Raw genomic sequence first — 12,158 nt, 5'->3', positions numbered from 1 at the left:
GCTCAAGACGAGGATTTTCACTTACCCGAAAGGTAGAACCCAGATCTGAATAAATAGGGTGCTCTCAGCGACATCAAAGGGACCGCCTTCCTCACAAAAGGAAAGGCGGCTGAATCCACCAAAGGAAACAGCATCCACAGAAGGCAAGAGTGCCTTCATCACTATTGGATGATCAAGGAGTGAAGCGATGAAGCAATCGGCCAAGATAGGAAACACGAGAGAGAGATAGAGAGAGAGGGATAAACTAGGGCTCGGCCGAAAAAATGGATAAAGACGCCAACAGAAGAGACAAAAGTCTCTTTTATATGTGGGCCAATGAAGATATGGGCTTAAGCTTGAGTGGGCTTCACCCCCATTTGAGCAAATGGGCTGAGGCCCATTTCTCCTCTAAAATGGGGAGTGGACTTGTGGCCCGACTTCTAAAATGGGCTTCCTAAAGAGTATGGAAATGGTCTTGGGTCCTTCAATCCCGGGCCGAAGCCTATGAAGATCCACCCGAAAAATCGTCATTGCCTTGGGTCTTATTAGGGAACAAAAAACAACAACAATAAAAATTAATAGTATTAGAGATAGATTAAATTACAGAGCACGAGAATATGGGATAAAAACATTACCAGTATTCATGTATATATATACATATACATATATATATATATATCTACCAACCTAAAAAAAAATAAAGCTCTTATATTAGTATTCTTTACATATATATTAATAATTCAAAAAAGTTAAAACTTTTGGCACATGCATGGCAGGACTCAACTGTTATACAAACTTGGTATGATCAATACTAACTTGATTACTTAATCCATACCTAACTTAGTATGATCAATACTAAGTTGTTAACCTAAAGCCCATAAGAAATATATTTTTCAAATCACAAGCTTACAATTCATGAACATACACATGCAGGCACATGATGTATGGGGATAGGTATGCAGATAGCAGTTCAAGCAAGTATACATGTAGAATTCAATAAGCTAAGAGTAAGTAATTGTCCCTAACCTAAACAGTTGAGACAGAGCACTATAAATTTAAAATGCCTTCGACAGTAACACAATCTAATAATATAAATAAAGATAAAAATAGCCAAGGAGCTTAGATTCAAACTTAGGTAAAAAAGAAATATTAATTATTACAGTACCTAAGTGTGGTCATTTGCATTTGTAGAAGCTGAGAACATACTGTGGATGTTTGATGGAAATATCAACGAAGAAAATGTTAGATGAAAGCTGTATGTGACTGCGTATAACATACATTTCCCAAAAATAGAAAATAAATAGAAAATTCTCCAACAAAACTTAATATACAATTGAAAATCATAAAATATTTCACAGGAACTATATCCAAAGCAAATGATCCTGTAGACACCACTGGAACTTGTTTATGAGAGACAAACCGATCCAACCACATGATAGATCCCTTTCTGAATGAAGTAGTAATTTGATCCAACGTTGTTGTAGGGCAAGATCTTTTTTGGACAGATTTTCATGTTGGAATCACTTCCATCTGATTTAGATTTCCTTTTATCTTCAAACAGGCATAAGACAAGACTCATAAGCTCCAGTGAATTAAACAAACAAAACAATGCAAAAAAGAAAGAAGGAACATAAAAGAATTAAACAGAAAAAAATGAACTAATACTGAAAACACTACAAATTTACCAAATTTAACATATATGAGCAGCAAACAAATTTTAAAAATAAAAAGTAAAGCAAATATCCAAAAAATAAAAAATAACTGAGAGGCGAGCGAGGACGAGGCAGCCAGTGAGGGCGAGCCGTGAGCAACCGAGAGATGAGGGCTAGGGCTAGGGCGAGCCAGCAAGCGAGAGGTGAGGGCAAGCCACGAGTGCGAGCGAGAGAGCGAGGGCGAGCAGCGAGCGAGAGCCAGACAGCGAGGGCGAGGGCGAAGCAGCAATGTGCACACAGTGAACGGAAAGCCTTTAGAACTGCTGAAGCTTTTTGTCATTATACCTAAACATTTTGCAGGACTCGAGACTCTTTAGTTATCCATTTTTATCGGAAAGCTGCCAGTAACTTTAGATTATAAATGAGTATCGTCTCCTTACAAGTAACAGAGTTCCCAAGTAAAAGAATATCAGGGTGGACATATCCATTCCAGCTAATGCAGAAATAAACAAATCAACAAGTTAATCAAATTTGCATGAGAAAGTATCCCAGACGTCAGTTGATAGGAAACATAAAATTGTTAATCCTATGATCAGGTTCAAATACAATTCATTTTTTCTTCATCATGAAAAAATCCAAACAAAACCGAAATCAACCATTCCAAACAAACACTACACGAACAGAACATAAAAAATTCAACAGAATACAAACCCTAAATCCCAAAATTCCCAATACAAACTCACAATCCCTCACCTTGTCCGTCTCCTCGTCGTGAGGATTTGAACAACCGAACCACAAATCGAAAGGATGGACAGATCTAGCGACGAGGAAGGGAGAGATGGTGGGAGCGGTGGCGGAGGAAGGGAGGGAGGGCTAGAGCAGCAACGTTGGGGGGCGACGGCGGTGCAGTGGCGTTGGCGGTGGGGATCGACGGCGGTGGGGGGGAGGAGGAATTTGGCATTTGGGATTTGAGGGCAAGAGAGCCAGAGAGGGCGAGCAGCCAGCGAGAGCGAGAGGTGAGGGCGAGGCAACAAGTGAGACGCAAGAGCGAGGGCAAGAGAGCCAGAGAGGGCGAGCAGCGAGCGAGGGCGAGAGAGCCAAGGCGAGGTGAGAGCCAGAGAGGGCGAGAAGTGAGGGCGAGCTAAGAGCCAGAGAGGGGGACTTAGGGATTTGGGGGAGGATTGGGCAATTGGGGATTTTTGGGGGAGAAGGGGGGGATTTGGGGAGGATTGAGCAATTGGGGATTATTTTTTTTTGGAGGGGGGGATTTTGGCCAGGGAAGAGAGGGATTTCAGCCTCTTCAATTTATTTGTTTTTTTTTTAATATTTAATAATTTAATAAAAAAATAATATGTTATATGTTCTTTTTAATATGTTCATGTATTCTTTTTAATATATTTATGTTTTTTTAATATATTATATTATCAATAAATAACTAATGCTCAATTATTATAGTTTAATAATTATATTTGTGCATTTATAGAAAAATATAATTATATTAAGAATTACTTATATAAGTGTTAGTTAAATTTTAATAATTTTTTATTATTATTTTATGGTTCGAATTAAAAATTTTAGTCATTAACGATGGGAAAATGGTATATTAACGACGACTTATTTTGTCTGTCGTTAAAAGTTATCTTATAACGACGAGATTTATATTTAGTCGTTAATAGTACTACATTAATGATCAAAACTAATGTTGTCGCTAATTTTTAGTCGTTAATGTCTATTTTTGTTGTAGTGATATTTCTGTACATGGACAATCTTCAAAATAGCAAGTATGAACATCATAAGATCGTCTTACTCCACCTGCTATAATTAGTGCCATCAAATGCAACCAATTTGACACCAAATTGATTCATCATGTTAAATATATATATATATATATATATTTATATATAGCATTTTGAAATAAATATTGGCCAGCCTAGTAAAAGCCCAAGACCCTTATCGGTCTCCTACTCCAATTTCGGCCCCTTTTTATCTGCCTGTAACACTCCCGCGGTCGCTTCAAATTTCATCTTCATTAATAACAGATCTCATCCATATTTAATGAAAATTTCGTTAGCATCATGCCACTGATAAGGTGCCTTGTCAGCACCGCATATCCAGTCATGTCACCATGTAACACCCAATACAAATATGCATGTAGAAGGACCTCTTTCTACTATATAAATCAACTTTATCAAGAGCAATATATGTTCTTTCTGGCCTATCAATACTTTTACTTTTATCTTTTACTTACTTGATCGTCAGAGTATTTGTAGGTGTCAGCCATCTCTCAGAGTCCCTTCCCTATCGTTATAAGCTTGTGTTTGACCAACCCTTTTTTGGGCCAGAAGGAACAAATATCTATCCACTTTCAGTACATAACAGATTATCTAAACTTGCAGTCAGTAACATTCAGTTTATTTTTACAACTTGCTCTGGAATTGTGTATTGGACTGGACTGTTCGTGCCTTGAATGTTTAGTTAAGAGATCTATCTAGTGTTTGAGCCGCCTGAGAATTACCAAATCAAATGAACGGACCAAATACATATAGTTAAAGTGAAAATGATGAATTTGTTTTAGGAATTTTTTAATTCTATAAATGATTGTTCTGATGTATCATGAAAATTCTTTGAAAGACAAGAATCTAATAATTTTTTGTGGTGGAACAAAATATCTCTCATTTCTCCCTCGAAGAGATTCTTCTTTTTGGTTTCCAAAGAAATGTTGTTATGTTGCCTTGAAGGGGGCATTAATCCTTTGAATCTGGTACTAACGGGTATCATTCCCTCCAGAACAACATTCTCTTTCAAGTCTTTCAACCAATCGATACGACTTGAGAGGATAGCTTTTGCTAAACCTCGAGCAATTTCTTGAAAACTCGCTTCAAATATGAAACTTTGAGTATTCAGAGATGCTCTTATTATTCCCAATAAAATGACTTGATAATAAATCGCTTCTTCTAGAGGCCTACACCTTACCTCACCGTTTATGGTTCTGATGTGATCCGCTCCCGCTATTACAAGTCCAATTTAAATGCCGAAAAGAATTAGTTTATATGGAAGTCAACTGACGGGGAAGAAGACAGATCATTGGTGGCTGAAGAGGACATGGCGGTCACAACTAAATTAAATATGTTGTTGTTGCATCGTAGACATGGCCTCCACGCTCTCCATGCTCTCTTCCTTCTTCATTTAAATTGCAGGGCGCCTCTCAGCCCCTCAACAATCATCTTTCTTCCCCAATTCCGTATCTCATGGCGACGGTCCTTTTCCCATCTTCCAAAATAATGCTGCCTCCTCCTCCTCCTACAGATCATTCTTATCAAAACGAAGCAAACGGCGAAGAGCAAACCTACCACCATGAGAAGCAGATCTCGGTAGATCCAATTTCCTTGAAAGAACTAACGCGTTCTCCTCCTCTTGTTCCGCCGCCTCCGCCGTTCCTAAAACCCACCAAGTTCTTGAGTGCTAGCCTTCCCGGTTCTACCACCTCTTCGCCTCGACGCAGCAGCCCCAAGAGCAAGAAGAAATGGAAACACCAAGCCCAACTAGTCATTGATCCCCTCTCCCGCCAACACTCTGCTGTGCTCTCCCGCCTCGCTCACCTGCAACAACTAAATCAGATCCGGCGGAGTAAATCATGCGGCGAGGGCCGAGCAACCGCGCCTTGCGACGATCTCGATCTATGGTTATTCAAAAATTCAAATAATATTATTAGCCTCAACGACACCAGCAGCAACAAGAAGACGACCAAGAAGAAGATGAATATGATCAGCAGCTTCGGCAAGACCGAACATAAGAAGCCGCCGGAGAGTGGCGGCGACGACATAGAATCTTCTTACGACGAGAAATTCAAATGCGGCGCTCTGTGCTTGTTCCTGCCTGGCTTCGGCACAAAGCTGGTGAAACCAAAAGCCAGGGATGAAACTGAACCGCCGGCTCATGTGATCTCGAAGAGAATCTCCCTCGAGAAATTCGAGTGCGGTTCGTGGACGTCGTCGGCGATTATAATGGAGGCCGACGGGGTTGGAGATTCGGGAAGCAATCTCTTCTTTGATCTTCCGTTGGAGCTGATCCGAGAAGGCGTGAACGATGCAGATTCGCCTGTCAAGGCGGCGTTCGTCTTCGACGATGACAAGGCGGATCGGAAGGGGGTTCTGAAGACAAGCACGGCGAGAAAAGCGACGTCGTCGACTCGGCATGTTCATTTCTCTGTTTCATCGCCGACTTCTTCGTCGTCGTTGTCTCCGGCAACATCGAACCCTACCTCTCCAGCTTCTTGCATCACTCCTCGATTGCGCAAAGCCAGGGAAGAGTTCAATGCCTTCTTGGAGGCACAACAATCCAGTATTTGATATTTGATACTTGTGGTGTGGGGGATGTTTTATATTTAAATATATAAAATATTAATGCAATGCAAAAAAAAAAATCTACTAAATAAAATAAGTTGTCCTTTAATTTTAAAACGCTTCCGTCTACTAAATAATATTAATTCATCCAAAAAATCACAAAAGTTTTAATATGAATGGTTCATTTTATAACACCTAATATTATATTATTTCAAACATTGGCCTAACATGGCCCTAAAGGTCCTATATAAGAGTTGTTTTACATGGTCCAACGAGTCTACCTAACGGCTCACAGAAAGGGGGGCAAAAAGAAGATTTTGCCCTGTCTACTTTGCAAATTTGCAAAGCGGGCCACTGTCCCCCATGTGCATCTCTCCTGTCATGGCCATCGCTCGCCTCTCTGTCGCGCCTCGTTGTAGTCGCCTGGTCTCGCCTCTCTAACATCGTCGCCTCACCTCGCCTCAGCTCGCTGACAGTCGATGCAACGATTGACGGTGAGTCAAGGCGGCGATAGCAGAGAAGCGATAGAGACGAGACTAGGCGACTGCAGTGAGGCGCGACGGAGAGGTGATCGATGGCCATTGCAGGGGAGACGCACAGAGTAGGGGGGAATCCATGAGAAGGGGAGGGGGAGAGCAAGGCATGGGGTAAAATGATGTTTTTGCCCCTTTTTGATAAGCCCGTCAGGTTCTCTAGCATTTTTCCCTATATAATACACCAAAAGCACGACAAAAGTAACCCAACATGGTTCGAAATAGGTTCGACCCTATACCACCTGGTTCCTAAGTCCACTTTGTGGCCCATTAGGCCACTTTGGGGAGCCTAAAGTGAGAATTAAATCTTAAAATATGGGCTTTAAATCGGGTGTACTTGTGATAGCTTAATGGGTTGCTCCATTGGGCCCCAGGCCTATTGGACAAACGGTCCAAGGGAGTTATTAAATCTTAATAACTCTATCTAAAATTGATAACAGTTTATAGTAATGATTAAATTTATTATTAATTTTAAATAAAATTATTATGAATTTATATATTATAAAATTATATAAATTTGTAAGAGTTATTTATTAAATTTATTTATGAGTATAGCATTTTTCGATTGAAAATTAATACACTTATCCGCATGAATTTGTCAAATAAAAATATAATATGATATTTATAAATTTTCAAATATCTAACTATTAAAGTATATAGTGCAATGTTACGTTGTTCACTAGCGAACAATATAGCATTTGCCTGCTATGTTACCGGCCAATGAAGAGGGTGCGGGTCCCATGCACGTGGGGCTTGCATGTATGGGGCCTACGTCCTTTTCACTGGCCAACAAATGCTATGTTGTCTGCCAATAGACAATACCGTCACTTCACAATAGATAGCCTTTGTTTGTAATTTAAAAATACTGTAGAATTTATTCACACCCATTTGAGATTTGCATGCATAGCAACCTACCTAAGATTAGTTTGTTATATCACAACAGGCTCTAACTTGCTTGTTGAATATTTTGTCCACTTAAAACTCATTTATGTTAAATAATATTTAAATTAAATATACATTTTAAGTTTAATTTTAAACTCTCGTGTTTAACATATAAAATTAATATATTTTAATAATTAAGTACATAAAAGAGCTTATCACCGAGCCCAAACTCGTCGAATACCGTCGAGCTTTTAAAAGTAAAGTCTAAGCATCTTTCTTTTAAGTTAATTAGTAAATAATTTTGAATGAATACAAATGAAATCAAATATCAAGCTGTTCCCAAGAAGCAATCTTGTTCATTTGGAACCCTAAACCAAGTTGTGTGCTAATAATATAAAAAAAAAAAAAAACCAAGTTGTGTGCTGAAATTGGTTCTATCAACCCAAACTCTTACAAGGCATTTGGTTTGGTAACAATAATAAATAATACTATTAATATGTAGTACATGAAGTATTGTCTAAGATAAGAAAAAAATATGTATTTATTTTTTAATATATTTTAAGAAATAAATAAATAATTTGATAAAAATTAAAAAATACTTCTTATCCTTATCTTAATTATTTTATATTTTAATTTAAAAAATATTTTAATTTTATTTTAATATAATTTTTTTATTTTATTCATGATGAGTTAGGAGCCGAGAAGTTAGAGCCAAATAAGTGAGATGGGATGAATGAGACGATTGGTCAACAAGAACGGCTGCAAGTGCAACAATAGCAGAACAGTAGCCCCCCATTCTGTGCCATTCTTTCTTTCTTTCTTTGGACTCTAGCTATCCACTTGTATTTGTATTTGTGATTCCCCTCCCCCCCAATTCACTTTCAACGCTTCTTTTAACGGCTACGCCCATTTAACGACACCTAAATTATCTCCGTTCCCATTGCAAAGTCCTAACAAGCCAAATTTATTTCAAGTCATGCAATGGAGTTGAAAACGACATCTTTTATATTTGAGTAATGATAAGAATTATAATGAATGACAATATCGTTAGTTATGTGTCGTTTGAAACAAGTGTTGAGAAGACAATTTCACATAATTTTCTTAAATTTCCAGGCATCACAACATGATAGACATTATTTTTTATACCCTATTCTCTATCCCATCCCGTGGTCGCTGTTGTAGGTTTAAATGTTGATTGCTGAGGACCTGAGGTTACCTCGAAGAAATTGGGGATGGGAAAACAAGAAAAGGAAAGTTGATGAGACACCCACCACCACCATCCATCCATCCATCATCCTTTTGATAAAGTTGAGGTTCCGCTCGTAGAGGATGAGAAGTCCTAAAGCATAGAGACTACCAGAGAGGTTGACGGGAGAAGGGGTATCAAGGCCGTGCCAGCCCAGCCCTGCCCTGCCTTTCGATTATCTTAATTAGTAGACCCGGTCAGTGGTCACACCACTTACTGGGATCTCTGTAGGGCTAGACCTTATTTTGGGTCCCCCCCCTCCCACTATTAAATCTGATCCATTGATATGGGGAATGGTGCCTTTTCTTAACTTTGAGGACAAATAAAATAGCAGAAGAAGCTAACTCCAACTGTTTGCTGATTTGTTTTTGGCTGAAAAGAAAAGGTGATAAAAAAAAAATCTATCATATTCGAATCAAAACAAAAATATTTCTATCTCTATCTCTATCTCTATATCTAATCTCTTAAGGACGACTCCACCCAAAAAAAAAGAAAAGCTTTCTTCTTCTTCTTCGTCTTCTTCCTTCTCCTCCTTTTATGTACTGCAGCTAGAACTGGAGTTCAAGCCCACTTCGCCAAGAGCGACATACAACCAGCCCCAAGAAGGAGCGAGACATTGTTGGCAAGGTGGAGCTTGAGATTGCTCTGCACTTTCGGGTTCATGAAATCCGCAGCCAGCAGGTCGACCAGTGCCATATAGATCAGGATTCCGGCCGACGCGGCGTTGAAGACGCCCTCCACAATCAGCGCCGTCGGGCTGTTCTCGAGGTAAATATTGGAGATTCCGAAGCCAATCACGATCCCAATCGGCGTCGTCAGGGAGAAGAAGATCGACATCAGCATCACTGCCCGACTCTTGAACTTGGCCTACGCAAACAAACAAACAATCGAGAATCATTTTGATTGGATTGAACCATTGATTTTGAAAATTGAAGCGATCTGATGCAGTCGGTGGCCTCCATTATTGTAGAGGACAGTAGTGTTGGACAAATTTGACTTTGACGATAGGACATGAATTCATCATGGGCCATCAGACATGGCCCATGATGAATTGGTCAGTTGGACAGTGTTCGTGAGTATTGACACATAAGCGAAGATGAAACACCTGTAAAGTGAAGAAGAGATAAAGGGTTTTATTTTACCTGGGAAATGCAGCCTCCGAGGCCCATGCCCTCGAAAAATTGGTGGAAAGTCAGCGCTGCAACAAGAGGCTTGATCGTCTTTGGACTCTCAGAAGCGCCCAGTGATATCCCAATTATCACAGAATGAACCACAATCCCCAATTCCAGCACCTAATCCAAACTAAAAATCTGATCTCAGAAACTTCAAATATCAAACCACAAAATTCTCAGTTCAAAACCCAGTCTATTGATCTTAATTTCAAAAACCAGTTAGCAAAGACAGACGAAACAGATTAGAGAAAGCAGGGTGAGTAGATATCAATGGAACAAAGAATTAAGGTTACTTTCAATCCGAATGTATGAAACGATTGCTACTGCTATGATTGATGAATCATGGTTACGAATTAGGACCTGTGAGATAACGCGATGACGGTGAAGATCGGAGGAATTTTCGGAATTGGGGTCTTCTTGTAAGTCGAAAGCGGCGCCATGGGCATGGCCGTGGGTGGAATGGGTGTGAACGTGGACATGCCCTGTATGCTCTCCCAGCTCCCTCTCCCCGTCCGCCGTCAGAGGCTTCGGCTTCACAAAATGGGATTTGTTGTAATAGCTGGTCGCAAAGGAGTCGACCATCAATGTGCCAATGGCCGCGACCATGGCGACGAACCCGGTAAACGGAAAATTGGCCCAGGGGTTTTCATTGAGGCAAGGGCTCGTTAAGCTTTCAAACGCATCGGGGAGGACGTGGATGAAGCCAGTGGAGAGAATGACCCCCGCGGCGAAGGCCTTGATGACGAAGAACAGATTGCTCTCCGGCCGCAGAGCCGGGACGATCCTCCCGAGGACCGGCAACGACACGCCGACGGCGCTGGCAACCAGAATGGAGGCTATCGCCGCCAGTTTATACTTGAGAGCCTCACTCTTGTTCCGATCCTCGCTCTCCGATTCACACGTGCACTCCCCGGTTGCCGGCGCCGGAAAAAGAACGAATACGACGACAACGAGAACCAAGACAAACTCAATAATGCCCCTGCTCTTCATGGCTGCAATTGCGATCGAGGTTTGATTAATTCCGAGAGAGAGGGATAGAGAGAGAGAGAGAGAGAGAAGCTTGGAGGGGCGGATTCTGATGAAAGCAAGGCTGCTAGAGTTGTATATAAATATAAATAAATGTACGGAAGGAAAGGGGAAGAAGACGAAGAGAACAGAATGGCGACATGCAGCGCCATGCAAAGGCAAGAGAGAGAACGAGGGGCCGCCAAGTGTCCGTCCAAGTGTTTAAATGGCGACATTGTGAGTATATCATTCAACAGATACGACTCACTTCCGTTAATTAACTCCGTTTGTTTGTTGGGTGTGGACGCGCACTCTTTTGTCAAAGAAGACTCGTTAACGTTATGTTCATTCACAATTACATGTGGAAAAATAAATTAACAAATTCATTTATTTAAAATAAATAAATTTGTTAATATATATATATATTAACTTGAAATCAAATGTGAACGATGAAAACGGGTTTGGATGTTTAGAAATCTTAACAATAACAGTTAAGAGTTAGATTTTTTTCAAAAATTAAAAATTGGGGATAAATAGATTGTTTTTGCAGGAAATTTTGTATGATAATTAAGAATAAGATATGCCTAAATTAAAATTTAACAATAATAATAATAAATTCCAACCAACAAATCAAATCTTATACATGTGAACTGAGTAATTGTTACACCTCCTCCTAGTTGTTATATTTAAATAGTCTATCTATTATATATATGAATGTATATAAATGTGATATGATCTATATTATATATATATAATCAATCTTAATTATAAGTGTGATGTTTATTAAATATTTTAATTATATGATGATCATTGGATGTTGTCATCTGGCACTTAGCTTGACTAAATTAAGTTGCAGAATAATTTGTGCTAAGTGGAACCTTAATTTAAAAGTGATATTGCAAGTAATGATAAGTAGAAAAAAGAATAGAAAATTAAGAGGTTCACAAGTACCCATATGGTCCATTTATTATCACATTTATTTCCATAGTAGTAACTATACATGGAGTGACAGTAGCAAAGATGGATAGACAAGAGTTAAAAAGTTTGTAAAATCCCTTCCCTCCAGGCTTCAGCTATGGTATGAATGCAGAAGAGACATATATAGCGTGTGGACCAAGAAAGAAAATATATTGTGGGCTGCAATGCATATCCGCCTTTGGTCAAATTTCCAAACCATTATTCTCATTCCTACCTACCAATACCATCCATCACCATCACCTCAATTCCTAATAATAAATAATATTATTTTAAAATAAATTAAAATTATTTCTTATTGAGTCAACTTGCTTCATTTGATCTCTGAATTTAAAATAAAATAAAAAGTATTTTTTCCCTTATCTGATAAT

General features: G+C 39.3%; 2 protein-coding genes across 2 annotated transcripts; one reads left to right on the top strand and one right to left on the bottom strand.

The window, feature by feature from the left end:
* Nucleotides 1-4,859: 4,859 nt before the first annotated feature.
* Nucleotides 4,860-6,046, top strand: LOC127807891 (uncharacterized). Its single transcript, XM_052346087.1, has one exon. It carries the CDS (start codon nucleotides 4,880-4,882, stop codon nucleotides 5,978-5,980), a length of 1,101 nt encoding a protein of 366 aa, XP_052202047.1. The 5' UTR covers nucleotides 4,860-4,879; the 3' UTR covers nucleotides 5,981-6,046.
* Nucleotides 6,047-8,976: 2,930 nt separating this feature from the next.
* Nucleotides 8,977-10,899, bottom strand: LOC127807892 (zinc transporter 1-like). Its single transcript, XM_052346088.1, has 3 exons — nucleotides 10,168-10,899; nucleotides 9,778-9,927; nucleotides 8,977-9,502 (listed from the first exon to the last, which is right to left on the bottom strand). The coding sequence occupies exons 1-3, from the start codon at nucleotides 10,795-10,797 to the stop codon at nucleotides 9,197-9,199; spliced, it is 1,086 nt and encodes a 361-aa protein (XP_052202048.1). The 5' UTR covers nucleotides 10,798-10,899; the 3' UTR covers nucleotides 8,977-9,196.
* Nucleotides 10,900-12,158: the final 1,259 nt, after the last annotated feature.

Source organism: Diospyros lotus, chromosome 8, assembly GCF_014633365.1.
Source record: "Diospyros lotus cultivar Yz01 chromosome 8, ASM1463336v1, whole genome shotgun sequence".
NCBI lineage: Eukaryota > Viridiplantae > Streptophyta > Magnoliopsida > Ericales > Ebenaceae > Diospyros > Diospyros lotus.
This window is presented reverse-complemented; position numbering and strand designations above follow the sequence as displayed.

Excerpts from the sequence above, each read along its gene's own strand:
- LOC127807891 (XM_052346087.1), top strand. The coding sequence starts at position 4,880 with ATGGCGACGGTCCTTTTCCCATCTTCCAAAATAATGCTGCCTCCTCCT.
- LOC127807892 (XM_052346088.1), bottom strand. The coding sequence starts at position 10,797 with ATGAAGAGCAGGGGCATTATTGAGTTTGTCTTGGTTCTCGTTGTCGTC. Across the intron at positions 9,928-10,167 it reads GTCATCGCGTTATCTCACAG|GTGCTGGAATTGGGGATTGT; the intron begins GTCCTAATTCGT and ends AGTTTGGATTAG. Across the intron at positions 9,503-9,777 it reads TCGGAGGCTGCATTTCCCAG|GCCAAGTTCAAGAGTCGGGC; the intron begins GTAAAATAAAAC and ends TTGTTTGCGTAG.